This window comes from Salmo trutta, chromosome 19 (genome assembly GCF_901001165.1).
Source record: "Salmo trutta chromosome 19, fSalTru1.1, whole genome shotgun sequence".
NCBI classification, from domain to species: domain Eukaryota; kingdom Metazoa; phylum Chordata; class Actinopteri; order Salmoniformes; family Salmonidae; genus Salmo; species Salmo trutta.
Genome location: NC_042975.1, coordinates 32,058,490 through 32,076,399, shown reverse-complemented (window position 1 = coordinate 32,076,399; position 17,910 = coordinate 32,058,490). Strand labels below are relative to the sequence as shown.

Sequence of the window (17,910 nt, the reverse complement as noted above, 5' to 3'; positions counted from 1 at the left end):
TGACTGGTACTGTATATGACACCTGCTGAATCACTGGCATGTCTCACACAGTGTGGACAGGAAAGGAATCAGGCAGGTTTATGACAAGGCTTGTGGTTTTGGATACCTCATGAATAGGTTAGTATACTTCTCATATGAACCCACACATTCAAAACCAGAGCCATATCATATATCATGTAACACATTTTTTTTAAAGAATATTTCCCATGTCTCCTCAGGATATTTACAGGGTTTTTGCTAGTGTTATGGTTATTAGAGGGAGAAAGGTGTTGGGTGATATGCCAACATTCCACTGTTCTTGAATTCCAGCTTATTTACAAATATGATGCTTATTTTTTTTCTGGGCAGAAATAGGAGAGTTGGGACTCGAGCACTTTGACAAACAGGTTTAGTGTTGAATGCTCCCTGGAAAGGCTGTTGTTTGGTCTGTCTGGCCAGACCCAGGATATGATGTCACATCTACTGGCCCTTCCCCTGCTTTCACCTGAAAAGAAGGAGGGGCCAGACTGAGTCAGGCAAGAGGGTGGAAAAAAACAAGGAAGGAAGCTTCCAGTAGGCATGTGTGTGTATGTTTAGTTCTTCTGAATGTGTGCTAGAGGAAAAAATAAGGATTTGGGGATTTCAACACTATTAAAGCCTTTCTAAAGATGGATATGGATGTTCCGGACCCTTCCCATGGGAATATGGGGCTGCTGAGAACCTTTGACTCCTCTGAGTTTGGGAGCTGGGAGAAGATAGGCTCGGGCGGATTTGGACAAGTATACAAAGTCCGGCATGTACAGTGGAAAACATGGCTGGCTATCAAGTGCCCTCCCTGCCTTCATGTAGATGACAAGTGAGTGGGACAGGTATTATTCTGGGATTCATTGTGTGGTGTATGAAGAATGTTGTTTCAAGTATTTAAGCCTAGACTCCATGATATCTGTTTGATATCCTCTGTGGGCTTCAGAGTAGAAAGTTGTAGTTCTATGTGATTTTGAGTTTGATCCTCTATCTAAGGGTGTGAACTGGGCAGCATGCTTATTCAGCCTTATGTCACGGACTCATGGATGGTGAAAATACACTGAGTGTACAAAACATTAAGAACACCTCCTCCTTCCATGACAGACTGACGAGGTAAAAGCTATGATCCCTTATTGATGTCACTTGTTAAATCCACTTAAATCAGTGAAGATGAAGGGAAGGAGACAGGTTAAAGAAGGATTTTTAAGCCTTGAAACAATAGACATGGATTGTGTATGTGTGCCATTCAGAGGGTAAATGGGAAAGGCAAAAGATTTAAGTGCCTTTGAACGGAGTATGGTAGTAGGTGCCATGCGCACCGGTTTGTGTCAAGAACTGTGACGCTGCTGGATTTTTCACGCTCAACAGTTTCCCATTTGTATCAAAAATGCTCCACCACACAATGGACATCCAGCCAACTTGACAACTGTGGGAAGCATTGGAGTCAACATGGGCCAGCATCCCTGTGGAACGCTTTCGACACCTTGCAGAGTCCATGTTCCAATGACTTGAGGCACTTCTGAGGGCAAAAGGGGGGGCAACTCAATATTAGGAAGGTGTAATTAATGTTTGGTATACTAAGCGTAGCTAACGTCTCTCACGAGCAGTTCTTGTCATTGCACTTAAAAAGCTTGAGTGTACAACCTAGAAAATGTATCTAGAAATGTGCAAATTATGTCAACACCACACTTCTCTCCTTTGGTCCACCTTCCATCAGGTTGCCCTTACTACCCTCTGATTGGACGAGGGTCCAGATTGGCCGCCAGTAGTTTTTGTCATGGTTTAGAAGGCCACAAATACAGAATGTTTCAATAATGTAAAAAAAAAAAGTTAAATAAAACAACAACAAAAAAACTGTGGGAAGCATTGGAGTCAACATGGGCCAGCATCCCTGGGGAATGCTTTCAACACCATGTAATCCATGCCCCCAAACACATTGAGGCTGCTTTGAAGGCATGCCCTCTTGTGTGGGTGACCCATGACCTTTCTCATGTATGCCAACAGCAGGAGGAAACACGAAAGGCCTAGCTCAGCTGTCCCCGTCAGAAGAGCAACCTGTCACCCTACCCTACCCTCTTCATAATGAATGTAGTATATACCTGAGTCCCCCCTGGAGCCTCAAAGAGGACTATCAGCTATTCTTTTACTCTCATTATTAGTTTCCTACTTTCTACTTGATTTAAAAAATTAACCAGAGTGGATGTGTTTAAAAAATCTGTACAATGTCCTTTCATTCCTTTGGCACAAAAGGTGTTACTTATGAAATGGTGACTTTACATTCATCAGCAGTGGAGAATGTTAGTGCATTTGAACATTTTTGGTGTCATATCAAGTTAATGTTTCTAAAGGTGTAAGAGGTTGGGAACATTATTCAAGAGGCTTATAATGTAGAACACTTTAACCATTGTGACCATCTGTCATTTGAGAGCTTTTACAGCTTTGAAGACAATGATTGGATCAGGTTGTGGGTAAACTTAATTTCACTTGAGGCTATATATCCACAGACCGAATGTGGAACTTTCTGCTGTTGAGAACTTGTTGAAGGATTTCTTCACTGTCACAGACACTTTTAAATTACATTTTAGTAATTTAAGGTGATTACAGTGTTATTGACATTACATTTGCACACACAATCAGAACTTAAATGTCTCACAGAATGGAATAAATATAAATTAAACTTTTGATGTGTGTCTACAGTACTCCTTGGGGGGAGTTTATACCCAAAAAAGCAGACTTATAAATATTGACATTTTGGCGAAATAAAGCAAATAAGAAGCGTTATGGATGTTACGTGAAATGGACAAGCTTTTTGGGGAGACTGAACATACTGTATTAGCAAAAGTCTGAGTTTGTAAGTCTTAGGTCAAAACATGGATTGCTTTTTTGAAGGAAAAGCATGGCTGAACACATACTAAAACATTTTTTACATATTGAAATGTACATTATTACTTTTTAGTGTAAAAACAACTGTTATAGATGTTACACCTTCTGTTATGGATATTAGTCTGAAATACACATTCAAACTTAGATTTCTTGATAAAAATCTATCATAACACATTCCACTTAGAATGTTTTTAAAGTGTCAACGAAAGGTATAGTACCTTAGTATTGCATAATTACACGTAGCCTGAATAGTATACAAGCCATGCACCATACCCTAATACGTCATTATTTTGTCATACATATACAGTTGAAGTCGGAAGTTTACATACACTTAGGTTGGAGTCATTAAAACTTTTTTTCAACCACTCCACAAATTTCTTGTTAACAAACTTTAGTTTTGGCAAGTCGGTTAGGACATTTACTTTGTGCAGGACACAAGTAATTTTTCCAACAATTGTTTACAGACAGATTATTTCACTTATAATTCACTGTATCACAATTCCAGTTGGTCAGAAGTTTACATACACTAATTTGACTGTGCCTTTAAACAGCTTGGAAAATCCAGAAAATGAAGCTTCTGATAGGCTAATTTACATCATTTGAGTCAATTGGAGGTGTACCTGTGGATGTATTTCAAGGCCTACGTACAAACTCAGTGCCTCTTTGCTTGACATCATGGGAAAATCAAAAGAAATCAGCCAAGACCTCAGAAAAACAATTGTAGACCATAAGTCTGATTCATCCTTGGGAGCAATTTCCAAATGCCTGAAGGTACCACGTTCATCTGTACAAACAATAGTACGTTAGTATAAACGCCATGGGACCACGCAGCAGTCATACCGCTCAGGAAGGAGACGCGTTCTGTCTCCTAGAAATGAATGTACTTTGGTGCGAAAAGTGCAAATCAATCCCAGAACAACAGCAAAGGACCTTGTGAAGATGCTGGAGAAAACAGGCACAAAAGTATCTATATCCACAGTAAAACGAGTCCTATATCGACATAACCTGAAAGGCCGCTCAGCAAGGAAGAAGTCACTGCTCCAAAACTGCCATAAAAAAGCAAGACTATGGTTTGCAATTGCACATGGGGACAAAGATTGTACTTTTTGGATAAATGTCCTCCAGTCTGATGAAACTGTTTGGCCTTAATGACAATCCTTATGTTTGGAGGAAAATGGGGGAGGCTTGCAAGCCGAAAAACAGCATCCCAACCGTGAAGCACAGGGGTGGCAGCATCATGTTGTGGGGGTGCTTTGCTGCAGGAGGGACTGATGCACTTCACAAAATAGATGGCATCATCAGGAACGAATATTATGTGGATATATTGAAGCAATATCTCCAGAGATCAGTCAGGAAGTTAAAGCTTGGTCAAAAATCTGTCTTCCAAATGGACAATGACCCCAAGCATGCTCCCAAAGTTGTGGCAAAATGGCATAAGGACAACAAAGTCAAGGTATTGGAGTGGCCATCACAAAGCCCTGACCTCAATCCTGTAGAAAATTTGTGGGCAGAACTGAAAAAGCGTGTGCAAGCAAGGAGGCCTACAAACCTGACTCAGTTACACCAGCTCTGTCAGGAGGAATGGTCCAAAATTCACCCAACTTATTGTGGGAAGCTTGTGGAAGGCTACCCAAAACGTTTGAACCAAGTTAAACAATTTAAAGGCAATGCTACCAAATACTAATTGAGTGTATGTAAACTTCTGACCCACTGGGAATGTGATGAAAGAAATAAAAGCTTAAATAAATAATTCTCTACTATTATTCTGACATTTCACGTTCTTAAAATAAAGTGGTGATCCTAACTGATCTAAGATAGGGCATTTTTACTATGATTAAATGTCAGGAATTGTGAAAAACTGAGTTTAAATGTATTTGGCTAAGGTGTATGTAAACTTCTGACTTCAACTGTTTGGGGTCACTCAGAAATGCAACTTTTTTGTCCATTAAAATAACATCAAATCAATCAGAAATACAGCGTAGACATTGTTAATGTTGTGATTGACTATTGTAGCTGGAAATGGCAGATTTTTCATGGAATATCTACATAGGGGTTCAGAGGCCCATTATCAGCAACCATCACTCCTGTGTTTCAATGGCACGTTGTGTTAGGTAATCCAAGTTTCTCATTTTAAAAGGCTAATTGATCATTAGAAAACCCTTTCTCAGTTATGTTAGCACAGCTGAAAAAGAAGGATTAAACTGGCCTTCAGACTAGTTGAGTATCTGGAGCATCAGCATTTGTGGGTTCGATTACAGGCTCAAAATGGCCAGAAACAAAGAACTTTCTTCTGAAACTCGTCAGTCTGTTTTTGTTCTGAGAAATGAAGGCTATTCCATGTGAGAAATTGCCAAGAAATTGAAGTTCTCATACAACGCTGTGTACTACTCCCTTCACAAAACAGCGCAAACTGGCTCAAACCAGAATAGAAAGAGGAGTAGGAGGCCCCGGTGCACAACTGAGCAAGAGGGCAAGTACATTAGAGTGTCTAGTTTGAGAACCAGACACCTCACAAGTCCTCAAATGTCAGCTTTATTATATAGTATCCACAAAACACCAGTCTCAACGTCAACAGTGAAGAGGCGACCCCGGGATGCTGGCCTTCTAGGCAGAGTTCCTCTGTCCAGTGTCTGTCGTCTTTTGCCCATCTTAATCTTGTCTTTTTATTGGCCAGTTGGAGATATTGCTTTGTCTTTGCAACTCTGCCTATAAAGGAAAATGTCAGATACACAGCACAAGGAGGAAGTTCTTCAGCTTCACCAATGACAAGCATTGACATCCATCTCCAATCCGTGGTAGCTAGACTCATGGCACCCACTAAACCTGAACTAAAGATGCTATCTGCTCTGAACATCTGAAAAGTACATGAACTGTAATTTGCCTGCCTGCACCCTGCCTCCACACACTTCTCTGACTCAAAGCCAGCTTTGTCTGACTGGGTCCCAACTCCCTTCTATACAGACGATGTTTGGTGGAAACAATAAGAGAAGTTGCAGAACCGGTCTTGCTGGGCTCCTCTCCCTTATAAAAAGGGTCATTGTTTGGTTTTGAAAGGTTTCTGAGCTGAGTTTTCTGGGTGATGCCAGGTGATTACGACTGTCAGCCCCTCTCTTTCCCCCCCAAATCTCCTAAATCCACACATTTGCACTGATTTTTAATGCTTGTCAGATTTATTTGATGAGAAAGCTTACACTTTTATTGAACTTGAATGATTTCATAATTGACCCCTCCAAACATGGCTGCCTTAGAATGGCTGACTATACTTCATAATTTTATCTGCTTCTACTACTTTTTAAGGTGTTCTCATCAGCATGCTGTTTTGACATAAATTAATCGAGTCGTTGCTCATTTGTAGTGAAGACACTCCCGTACACACACATTATTCATGATGATTAAGCAGTTTATCTGAGTTTGTTTTCAAAGGGACCTCTCCTTGAGATCTCTCTATTGAGGTCAGTGGTGATAGGCTACACTGCTCTGTTTGCATCTGCTAGCCTAGCCGGGCTAACACTGATAAAGGTAATAGGAAATTGTGCAAAGGTTGAGCAACGAGCACAGAGAACAAGAGGTTTGTTGTGTTCACAACTCCACACAGACCTCGATGCTTTGGCCTGGCCCTCTCTGAGGAATGTCATTAAGGCCTAGCTTCAAATGTGTCATGTCTTATTGGGTTCACTGATTTACTGCACTGTCAGAGAGACCAGTTAATGCATGGAGAATCTCATGCATCTCAGTTTGTTGTCTCCTTGTATTCTACTGTGTAACGAAGTTTGAGTTTGGGTCAATGGTAAAAGGTATTCCAGATGGTGCTGTTTTAACAAGGCTTAGAATACCCGTGTTAGTAAGATAAGAGAACAGCATTTTACGAATTTGGTGTGGATCGAGGGATGTAGATGGATGGGCAGGTTTATAGGACAGCTAAACCCAAATTCCCTCTACTCTGTACAGTATGAGTTACAGTATGTAGTTCAATCTGAACAGACAGGTATACAAGGCCTTTATGCACCACTTGGTGCAATGAAGGCTAAGTAGGTAAGTAAGTTAACAGACCGCTATGTTCTCTGTAGGGAGCGAGCAGAGCTGCTGGAAGAGGCTAAGAAGATGGAGGCGGCTAAGTTCCGCTACATCCTGCCAGTGTATGGGATCTGTGGGGACCCCCAGGGCCTGGTGATGGAGTACATGGAGACAGGCTCCCTGGAGACCCTGCTAGCTGCTGAGCCTCTGCCCTGGGAGCTGCGCTTCAGGATCATCCACGAGACGGCGGTGGGCATGAACTTCCTGCACTGCATGAGCCCACCCCTCCTGCACCTGGACCTAAAACCTGCCAACATCCTACTGGACGCACACTACCACGTCAAGGTGAGAGACGACTTACTTGGTTTGTTCATTAGAGTTCGCACAGGGCGCTGTGTGGGAAGAGCTTGCACATTTGAGACAATTGTTCCTGAAATACGCATTGGTCCTAAATTGGGATTCTGCCTCCCTGGTGCGGCGGGTGAACTCAACCAAACACTCCTACAGTATTGCTACTGCTTCTGTTACTGTTACTACTGCTACTGGTTCAGAAGATTGGTGGTACACAGAAAATGGCCAAAAATAGTAGAACCAGCTCATCTGCTTTTACACTATGATTTGACTATTAGATGTTCAATGTTTTTTGGGAGAAAATATTTTAAAAGGAATAGTTTCACCATATTAAAATTACAGTTTAGTTCACGTAACAGGATTTACCTTAAAATGTGGGACAGTTTTTATTTTAAAAAATGTACCTTAAAATGAATCACTAATCACATTAAAAAATAATAATCTTCAGAAATGACTTTGTCAAAGCAACAAAATAACTAGGGCTTTACAATGATGGTGAAAACTTATTGGGTTTAAACGTCTGAATTTAGGCACTTCAGCAAGTCTTTACTGTATATAAAACATCTGATTTATTGAATTTTCCATGTGATCTATACTAAAGGGCACTTCCTTTAATATAACAGGATTTAACATTTCAATATTGGTGCACACTTTCTACTAATAATATCAAAGAGACACAAAAGGCACTTATTTCATGGAACGACCCAAATATGTCAAATCAATACACTGTCTAATGTAAGAAAAGTCAGATTTGACCTTATAGTGAGTATTTAGTAAACCTTCACCCAAATGATGTAGCATGACTCTTTAAAACAACAGCCCAAACCCAATAACTTCAAGTCCTTTTTAATAGGATTTGGTCAAGGATGAATTTCAGCTGACAGGTATGGATATTTTGCTTTAAATGGCCGTCCTGTTGGACACACATGCTATGGGCAGAAAGGTGTCTCCCGCCCAGCCTTCATCCCACCTGATCTCCAACCTCCCCCTGCATGACTAATGGTTAGAGGTGGAGGAGAAATGGGTGGGAACCTTCCTTCAACCTGTCTGTTTTAATACCTCCATGTAAACACGTAACCTGGGCCTGTCTTAACAGGCTGAGGTACTCTGCCAACACTGACTGAGTTTGTGTTCGGCTTCTCGCCCACACATGTAACTCAGTCAAACAGGGTCTCAACTTCTGACACGAGGGGTAAGGAAAGCACCCACAGGCTAGGACAGGACATGGCTGAGAGGCATTGTCAGGCTAGGACAGGACATGGCTTGGAGGCACCGTCAGGCTAGGACAGGACGTGGCTGGGAGGCACCCTCAGGCTAGGACAGGACGTGGCTGGGAGGCACCCTCAGGCTAGGACAGGACGTGGCTGGGAGGCACCCTCAGGCTAGGACAGGACGTGGCTGGGAGGCACCCTCAGGCTAGAACAGGACGTGGCTGGGAGGCACCCTCAGGCTAGGACAGGACGTGGCTGGGAGGCACCCTCAGGCTAGGACAGGACGTGGCTGGGAGGCACCCTCAGGCTAGGACAGGACGTGGCTGGGAGGCACCCTCAGGCTAGGACAGGACGTGGCTGGGAGGCACCCTCAGGCTAGGACAGGACGTGGCTGGGAGGCACCCTCAGGCTAGGACAGGACGTGGCTGGGAGGCACCCTCAGGCTAGGACAGGACGTGGCTGGGAGGCACCCTCAGGCTAGGACAGGACGTGGCTGGGAGGCACCCTCAGGCTAGGACAGGACGTGGCTGGGAGGCACCCTCAGGCTAGGACAGGACGTGGCTGGGAGGCACCCTCAGGCTAGGACAGGACGTGGCTGGGAGGCACCCTCAGGCTAGGACAGGACGTGGCTGGGAGGCACCCTCAGGCTAGGACAGGACGTGGCTGGGAGGCACCCTCAGGCTAGGACAGGACGTGGCTGGGAGGCACCCTCAGGCTAGGACAGGACGTGACTGGGAGGCACCCTCAGGCTAGGACAGGACGTGGCTGGGAGGCACCCTCAGGCTAGAACAGGACGTGGCTGGGAGGCACCCTCAGGCTAGGACAGGACGTGGCTGGGAGGCACCCTCAGGCTAGGACAGGACATGACTGGGAGGCACCCTCAGGCTAGAACAGGACGTGGCTGGGAGGCACCCTCAGGCTAGGACAGGACGTGGCTGGGAGGCACCCTCAGGCTAGGACAGGACGTGGCTGGGAGGCACCCTCAGGCTAGGACAGGACGTGGCTGGGAGGCACCCTCAGGCTAGGACAGGACGTGGCTGGGAGGCACCCTCAGGCTAGGACAGGACGTGGCTGCCTCTGACCTCATCATGGCTCTGAATGCATAGAATACAATGAGGGCTCAGCCATCAGCTTGAGGGTAAAGGTAGCCATAGGTAGCCAAAAGCATAATAACAATGGGAAAGGCTGAGAGTTCCAGTGGGTGCTTGTCTTAATAAGATATGTTCTGTATATCCTCATCTCCCCCCTTAGAAATCGGATGTTGGTCTTGTCCTAACAAGCTGTGTTCTGTTCTGTATCTCCCATCTCCCCCTTCAGATATCAGATTTTGGTCTGGCACGATGGAACGGCCTATCCAGGGTTGATGAAATCAGCCGTGACGGGTTCTGTGGCACCATTGCCTACCTGCCGCCGGAGAGCATCATTGAGAAGGACAGGGTGTCAGAAACCAAGCATGACGTCTACAGGTGAATGTCTTCACCTTCACTTCTCTCTGTCCTTGTCTGCCAGAGGGGTGGAACGTTGTCTGTTTAATGCTTAGTCATGATGTTTGTTTTTTCACTTCTTCCCTCCATTGTTTGTTTTACAATATTTGTTTTAATCAATATGAATCTGAATTGGATTTACACTGAGTTTACAAAACATTAAGAATACCTGCTCTTTCCATGACAGACTGACCAGGGGAATCCAGGTGAAAGCTATCATCCCTTATTGATGTCACTTGTTAAATCCACTTCGATCGGTAAAGATGAAGGGGAGGAGGCAGGTTGAAGAATGATTGTTAAGCCTTGAGATAACTGAGACATGGATTGTGTATGTGTACCTTTCAGAGGGTTAATGGGCAAGACAAAATATTTAAGTATCTTTGAACAGGGTACGGTAGTAGGTGCCAGGCGCACCGGTTTGAGTGTGTCAAGAACTGCACCGCTGTTGGGTTTTTCTGTGTGTATCAAGAATGGTCCAACATCCAAAGGACATCCAGCCAACTTGACACAACTATGGGAAGCATTGGAGTCAACATGGGCTAGAATTCCTGTAGAACACTTTCGACGCCTTGTAGAGTCTATGCCCTGACAAATTGACGCACTTCTGAGGGCAAAAGGGGGTGCAACTCAATATTAGGAAAGTGTTCCTAATGTTTTGTACACTGTGTATATTGATCAGTTATAAGTTATGCCTGGAAAACCCATAGTGAGTCAGTCATTCAATCATTTATCACTTTAGACAGTATGACTTGATACTGAACTGTTGTTATTCCCTTCCTGTTACAGCTTTTCCATAGTCATCTGGGGAATTCTTACTCAAAAGAAACCTTACCAAGGTGAGACATGTTGAGGAAATGTATGGAGATTCTGTTCCCATGTAAAGACACCTTGTAGACCTTCGGGGTTTGTCTTATAAAATGCACTCCTAGTATTTCTTAAACTCAAAGTTCCAGGACTGCAATAGAGCCCCACAGGGGAGGTGTCATAATACCCATAAAACCTAGCGGTCAAACAGGGAAATGATTCTAATTGTTTTTCTCATAAGGGATTTTAGAAACACTTAAAATAAGGGCTGTGTTTCATGTGGGCTTACTCTGGCATGACTTTTGATAACCATGTAAATCTCTCTCGGAGATACCAAAGAAGCCAGGGTGATCTGAGTTTAAGTCCACTACCTCTGTTTGCTTTGAATTATTGACTGACTGGCTGGTCCCAACACCTGATAACAAAGAGACCATTAACAGAAGGAAATCTAAGAGATTTATTCAGGCCTGGTGTGGGAAACAAACAAAACATCTATACACCTTCCTTATCTGAGCGTACATTAATGATAATAATTAACTGTACATACTAGTGTCAGTCTTACCCAGATTAGTTTATGTTGCTTCTCCATACCTTCAACAGAACACGATCAAGACATAATTCATTGATATGATCAAGGATTTAATTTGTATTTAGAATAATGTGACCTTATGGACAGGAATCATATGAGAATTGAACGAAGTGTATCAATGTGTCTTATGTCTTGTGTTGACTGGAACCATATGTCCTCAATTCCCTCCAGGGGAGAACAACATCCTGCAGATCATGGTAAAGGTGGTAAGAGGGGTGCGCCCTGACCTCAATGTTGTGCCCCGGAGTCGACCCCAGGCCTGCACGGGGTTCCTAAGCCTCATGCAGCGCTGCTGGGCCCCCTCACCTGACACCAGACCCAGCTTCCAGGGTGAGTACAGACCCAATGGGGCGTATGTCTCTAAAGGGTGGGTGTTTGTGTGTATCTTAAAGCAGTAAGAACCCAATTCAACTGGGTTACACAACATCATGATGTACTGTGCATAGCTTTCTGAAAAGGTGAAAATCAAACCAAGGGATGCTATTCTGTACACCTGACCAAACCTGACCTTTGTTGTTTCCTGTCTGCAGAAATCACATCAGAAACTGAGGAGCTGTGCTCTAAACCCCAAGAGGAGTCCAAGACCCAAACTCCTGAGCTCGAGAATAACCACTGCCATGGGCTAACCACTGACCAGGTATAACCTCCACACTTCTATTCCCCTGCCTTCTCCCTCTGTTTTTTCTATGTATTTCTATCCTCTTCTTCTCCCTGACATGCCAGACTATATAGTATTCTGTCAGTCTTCTTTGGTGTTCTTCTGTAATGTAATTAGAAAACCCTCTGGTATGTCAGAAGGTCTGAGTGCCTATTTTTGAGATTGCTTTCCTGTGTACTGGACCTGTTATTGTTTCCATAATACATACACAGTCAATATTTGATCCTGACAAACAGTTTCCTCATCAAATAAGAATGCTGTCCACCAGCATTGTTTAACTTGGTTAACTCTGTTGCGACACATTCTGAATGTTTGGTGCTCGATGTACGTGACAAACTGACCGACACCCGTTTACAAAATATGACAGAATTTACAGGTGTTATTGTGCAATGTGTGAAGATGATATATTGGTGAAGATGATAAACAGTCGGAGAAAGGCATGAAGACTGGGTTTGAGAAAAACTATTGAAAGGCCCAGTGCAGTCAAAAATGTGATTTCCCTGTGTGTTTTACATATACTTCCACACTATGAGGTTGGAATAATGCTGTGAAATTGTGAAAATTATGATAATGCAGAAACCGGTCAGGCCCAAATCGGCCATGCTGCCAGAGAAAGACTACAGCCTATCAGAGCTGCTGAGCCAGGTGGACTCTCGGATATCTCGGAGCTTTGACCGTGTGACGGAGGACTGCTGTCCCAGCAAAGACAACACCAGCAAGAGACTGTCAGGGATCTCCTCTGTAGACTCTGCCTTCTCCTCTCAAGACTCCATCACCCTCTCCTTTGAGAAAGAGAATACCTGTGGTAAGACTGGCTAATATGGTGATTGTAGTCAATACATTGTGGCATTGTCCATGGTTTTCTTTAACAGATGACAGGAATTCTTATTTATCAGGGTCATATATCCTACATGCAATACAGTCCTGAATGACTTCTGGAGCATGTGGAGTGTCTCTTTAACTTTCAGACAGGTTCTTTGTCGTTTTGGCCCTGAGTCTATACTGTATCTTCTATCTCCTTGTTGTTTAGACTCAGGGGAGGTGCAGAGGAGGAAGCTGAGCGACGCCATCCGTACCAAAGACATGTCCAAGCTGATGAAGATCCTGCAGCCTCAGGACGTGGACCTCTTATTGGAGGGCGGCTGCAGCCTGCTCCACCACGCTGTCACGCAGGCCAACGAGGAGGCCATCAAGTTCCTGCTCCTCAACCACGCCAACACCAACCTGGCCAATGCTCGCGGCTCCACCCCACTCCACCTGGCCACAGAGATGCACCTGAAGGGCCTGGCCGAGCTGCTGCTGGGCCGTCGGAGCACCAACGCAAACGCCCGGGATGAGGACCAATACACGGCCCTGCACTGTGCTGCTCAGAACGGAGACGAGGCCATCACCCGCCTGCTGCTGGACCGCGGTGCCTCAATCAATGAGACGGACGCCCAGGGCCGCACGCCTGCACACATCGCCTGCCAGCATGGCCAAGAGAACGTGGTCAGGGTGCTGCTGAGCCGAGGCGCAGACGTCCACGTGAAGGGCAGAGATGACTGGACGGCACTTCACCTGGCTGCCTGGCAGGGCCACCTAGGCATTGCCAAACTGCTGGTGAAGCAGGCTGGAGCGGACGTAGACGGGCAGACCACTGACGGGCGCACGCCGCTGCACCTGGCCTCCCAAAGGGGGCAGTACAGGGTGGCAAGGATCCTGATAGAGCTGGGGGCAGACGTCCACGTGACCTCCATGGGCCTCCACACCCCCCTGCATGTGGCGGCTGAGACAGGCCACACCAGCACCTCCCGCCTCCTGGTCAAGCACAATGCAGACATCCAGGCCCGGACTGACAAGGGTCTTACCGCCCTCCACCTCGCTGCCCAACGCGGCCACTTGCCCACAGTGAAGATGCTGATGGAGGAAGGGGCAGACCCCTACTGCACCAATCAGACCCTGCGTACCCCCTGCCACCTGGCGGCAGAAGGGGGCCACTGTGAGGTCTTCAAAGAGCTTCTGGTCCACTGCCCTGAGGCTGTTAGTCTGTCAGACGAACAGGGCCTCACCCCTATCCACCTGGCTGTGAGGGGAGGCTATACAGATATCACCAGCATGCTGCTGGCCCAGGGGGTGGAACTATCACCGGAAGTACCACAGGACTCCATCTCCCAGCATACACAAGAGGTACAACAAGACTCCATATCCCTGCCACAGGAAGTACCACAGGACTCCATCTCCCAGCATACACAAGAGGTACAACAAGACTCCATATCCCTGCCACAGGAAGTACCACAGGACTCCATCTCCCAGCATACACAAGAGGTACAACAAGACTCCATATCCCTGCCACAGGAAGTACCACAGGACTCCATCTCCCAGCATACACAAGAGGTACAACAGGACTCCATATCCCTGCCACAGGATGTACCACAGGACTCCATCCCCCAGGACACCCTGCATCCAACAGCAGAGGACTGCCCAAAGCTCCTGGCTCGTAGGCCTAGCCAGTTGGCCTTGCGGCTCCAGAGGAAGGTTGTAATCTTGAAACTGACGGAGCGTGAGGGTAACGAATGTCCAGAGTCCGCTGGTGCACTGTGAGCCTCGGCCCTCCGCTGAGAGGAGGGAGTCACCCGGTGACTGGATTGTACAGAACTGTCCTTGAATTGAAAACAGTCAGGGATCTCTTCTATTCCCTTCCCCATTGATGTGATGGGAGAAGTGTCCAAGCTAAAGAGACCAGCTGTTGTATTGTGATTTTTTGTTTTGTTTGTACATAGTATTTTTTATTGATTGTGTGTTATTATTATGTCAGTCTTTGATCATTCATTGCCAGATGTTATGATTATTTGGTGCTTTGGGCCTCTCAAAGCCCCTGTTATCTTACTTGGGTATCTTATCAGGGAAGGAATGCTTAAATGTAAATACACTGTATATAGAACCATGAGCTCATTTGGATCATCATTTACTTTTTTCCCTTCATGTTAAATATACACTCCATGTCACGTTTTTCCCCTTAATAGTGTAACTTTTATACTTTGCATATGCACATTCATACATTCATTGCCGTCCGTACAGAAAGAGAATGTTGACATCTGTGGAATGCTCATTTGTATTTTCATTTCCCATCTACTTACTCTAGCTGGTATGTTTGTCATGTTCATAAGTTATATTCTCTAATAAAACAAGTGTCAATACAAGTGTGTGTGTGTGTGTACCCATGTGCAAATGACATCTTCAATGCCGGGCAAAATGGGCATGTCTCTATCTGCAGCCAGCTATGTTCTTATCTGTGCCTCCTGCCTATCCCCCAGACCCCACAGAGCATGCTCAACTTGGCACCAGCCATGGGAACTGCCCTCAGGGGGGGATCACAGGCCAGGTGGGAGGAGTGAAGAGGGGGGAACATGCCTGCCTTTCCAGGCTGTTGGCTCATTCCACAGACCACTTAAACCTCACTCTCCTTAACCAACATGCCATTGTTGACGCTTGCAGGGCTGGTTGAAGAGTCGTAACCTGAGTCTAAAGCCCTCCTGAGTTGAGCCCTGGCATTGCCCTGTTTTTACAGCTCATGTTTTTATTTTATTTTACCTTTATTTAACTAGGCAAGTCAGTTAAAAACAAATTCTTATTTTCAATGACAGCCTAGGAACAGTGGGTTAACTGCCTGTTCAGGGGCAGAACAACAGATTTGTACCTTGTCAGCTTAGGGATTTGAACTTGCAATCTTTCGGTTACTAGTCCAACACTCTAACCACTAGGCTACCCTGCCAACCCGGTGTCCCTCAAATTTGACTGGTGAGTTTTGTGTGATCAGAGGCCTTGTTTTGTGTGTGTGTCTGTCTCACCTGTTGCCAAGTGATCCTTAGTGGTGTGGAAGATCATGTGCTACCATTACTCAATCTTCCCTCAATTATCATGTCATTCCTTCACTGTACACTTTCTACATACTGTACACAGTAGCTTGTTATTCAAGTACACTCCCTCTACTTGCACTGTGCCCACCCTTATAGTGTTTGATGAAAAAGTAAGTAGAGAACATTATTTAAATGTATTTGACTCTTTAAACCTCTCATGGGAATAACAAACACTGCTTTGACTCATTGCTCCCTCTTAGTGACGCTCATCTCTACTTCATCTTTTGATTGTGTCAAGATGATTCATATCATGTTAATGTGCAGAAAATGTTCCTTCTGATCCCTGGGCCTCCAGCAGTCACTGCATGCAGGCCTCTAGGTCCTCCTGGTCCAGAGAGTGATCCAGGGTGGAGGGAAACTGACCCCTGCCTGAACCTTGCTGGGCTGGGCTGGACAACATCCCCTGTGGCACCGGAACACTCAGCCCCAGCCTGCTGGCTGGGTTCAGCCTCCAGCTCAGTGGAAGATCTTCTTAGCCTCTTCCAGGGAGGTGACTGCAGGCAGGGAAATGTCCCCTAACCCCTGCTGGGGCCGGTGACCTGGGTCAGAGGGCCCTGGGAGACTTTTGCAACTCTGAGGCTATGGCTCTGAAGCTGTGACAGAGGGCTGCTGGAGTCTACCTGGAAGGGACCTGCTCCAGCCTGAGGCCAGTGGGGCTTGTTGGGGCGCTGTGGAGAAAATAGGATACATCCTAGCATCCATGGATCCTCCTGTGTAGGACCAGGTGACCCCAGCCTATTAGGCCATCCTATAGGACTCAGGCCTCCACTGTGCAGCACGCTGGTCTTGGTGTAGCTGGTGCTGAGGCAGCCAGTAAGTAGCACTGCGCATGTACTGCACAGACACCTGCTGGGCCTGGGGGCCAGAATGAAATCGGTGGCCAGGTTGGCCCTAGGTCCTCCCTGTCCCTGTCTGTGGGTAGTACATCTAGGGAGGACTGTGGAGCCATATCTCCTTGGTCTGCTGAGGCCACATGTATGGAGCCTGCATCTGCATGATTAGTGGTGTTCAGCATGGCTGAGGAGCTCATTTGTCTCATGTTAAATACTAGACCGCGACGAATATGGAATGCCAACAAAGGTTCTCCCTGAATTTGCAGCACATTTTTATTACCAAGCAAGTTACTTTCACTTGAATTACTACCAATTAGGTTCAAGAGATGGCTAGGTCTCACCTGGAGGTCCGTTATTCTGGGAAAAAGGGAAAAATAATTTAAATAGAGGGTAGCAGGTAGAGTGTTGGACTAGTAACCGAAAGGTTGCAAGATCAAATCCCCGAGCTGACAAGGTAAAAATCTGTCATTCTGCCCCTGAACAAGGCAGTTAACCCACTGTTCCTAGGCAGTCGTTGAAAATAAGAATTTGTTCTTTACTGACTTGCCTAGTTAAATAAAGGTTAAAAAAAAATTGTAAGACTAAATGTTTTTCATTATGAGTCATATAATCTCTAATAGTAGTCTGATCCATCCTAAGATGAATACTATACTGTATTTAATTGGAAACAAGACAGTTATTGTCTGCCCTCTCTGTGTAGTCATCTGGCTAGCCTGGCCTTTTCCTGTAAAGGTCTGTCTTAAGGGTCATGGGACTTCCTCCCTGGAAGACGCTAGTACAGGTTGTGCTCACCTGGATGCTACAACAGGGCCTTTTTGTGAGGAGTCATACCTCAATGGCAGGAGACCCATCCCCAAACACTTCACTGAGTCGAACGGCTGAAATGACGCAAGCCCCGTATTTGTAATATCATTAGACATAACTCTGATGAAATCTGTGAATGTATTGTAATACTTTCTGAATTGTATAACTACCTTAATTCTGCTGGACCCCAGGAAGAGTAGCTGCTGCCTTGGCATCAGATAATGGGGATCCATAATAAATCCCAATACAAAATCTTGTCAGTTTGTTACACTGAAGATTGTTATTAATACTAACATTGCTGATATACAGTAGACTGAACCGCATCTGAATGAAAATATACCAAATAAAGAGTGATTTCAGAAAGCAATAATTTTAAACAG

The 17,910-nt window shown here is 45.4% G+C and overlaps 1 protein-coding gene and 1 long non-coding RNA gene across 3 annotated transcripts; both read left to right on the top strand.

Annotated features, from left to right (window-relative positions):
* The first annotated feature begins 410 nt into the window (after nucleotides 1-410).
* LOC115154342 (receptor-interacting serine/threonine-protein kinase 4) lies at nucleotides 411-15,176 on the top strand. Of its 2 annotated transcripts, XM_029700482.1 has the most exons (9): nucleotides 411-835; nucleotides 6,954-7,245; nucleotides 9,780-9,928; nucleotides 10,733-10,782; nucleotides 11,511-11,669; nucleotides 11,870-11,976; nucleotides 12,574-12,802; nucleotides 13,028-14,124; nucleotides 14,194-15,176. In XM_029700482.1, exons 1-9 carry the CDS (start codon nucleotides 648-650, stop codon nucleotides 14,575-14,577), a joined length of 2,655 nt encoding a protein of 884 aa, XP_029556342.1. In that variant the 5' UTR covers nucleotides 411-647; the 3' UTR covers nucleotides 14,578-15,176. The 2 variants fall into 2 exon arrangements, with proteins under 2 accessions (XP_029556342.1, XP_029556341.1); XM_029700481.1 differs by having other exon boundaries at nucleotides 413-835; nucleotides 13,028-15,176.
* A 510-nt stretch (nucleotides 15,177-15,686) lies between these two features.
* On the top strand, nucleotides 15,687-17,093 carry LOC115153697 (uncharacterized). The gene is made up of 2 exons (XR_003867738.1): nucleotides 15,687-15,774; nucleotides 16,189-17,093. It is a non-coding gene; the product is annotated as an uncharacterized LOC115153697 (long non-coding RNA).
* The last annotated feature ends 817 nt before the right edge of the window (nucleotides 17,094-17,910 follow it).

Excerpts from the sequence above, each read along its gene's own strand:
- LOC115154342 (XM_029700481.1), top strand. The coding sequence starts at position 648 with ATGGATATGGATGTTCCGGACCCTTCCCATGGGAATATGGGGCTGCTG. Across the intron at positions 9,929-10,732 it reads ACCAAGCATGACGTCTACAG|CTTTTCCATAGTCATCTGGG; the intron begins GTGAATGTCTTC and ends TTCCTGTTACAG. Across the intron at positions 11,977-12,573 it reads ATGGGCTAACCACTGACCAG|AAACCGGTCAGGCCCAAATC; the intron begins GTATAACCTCCA and ends ATGATAATGCAG.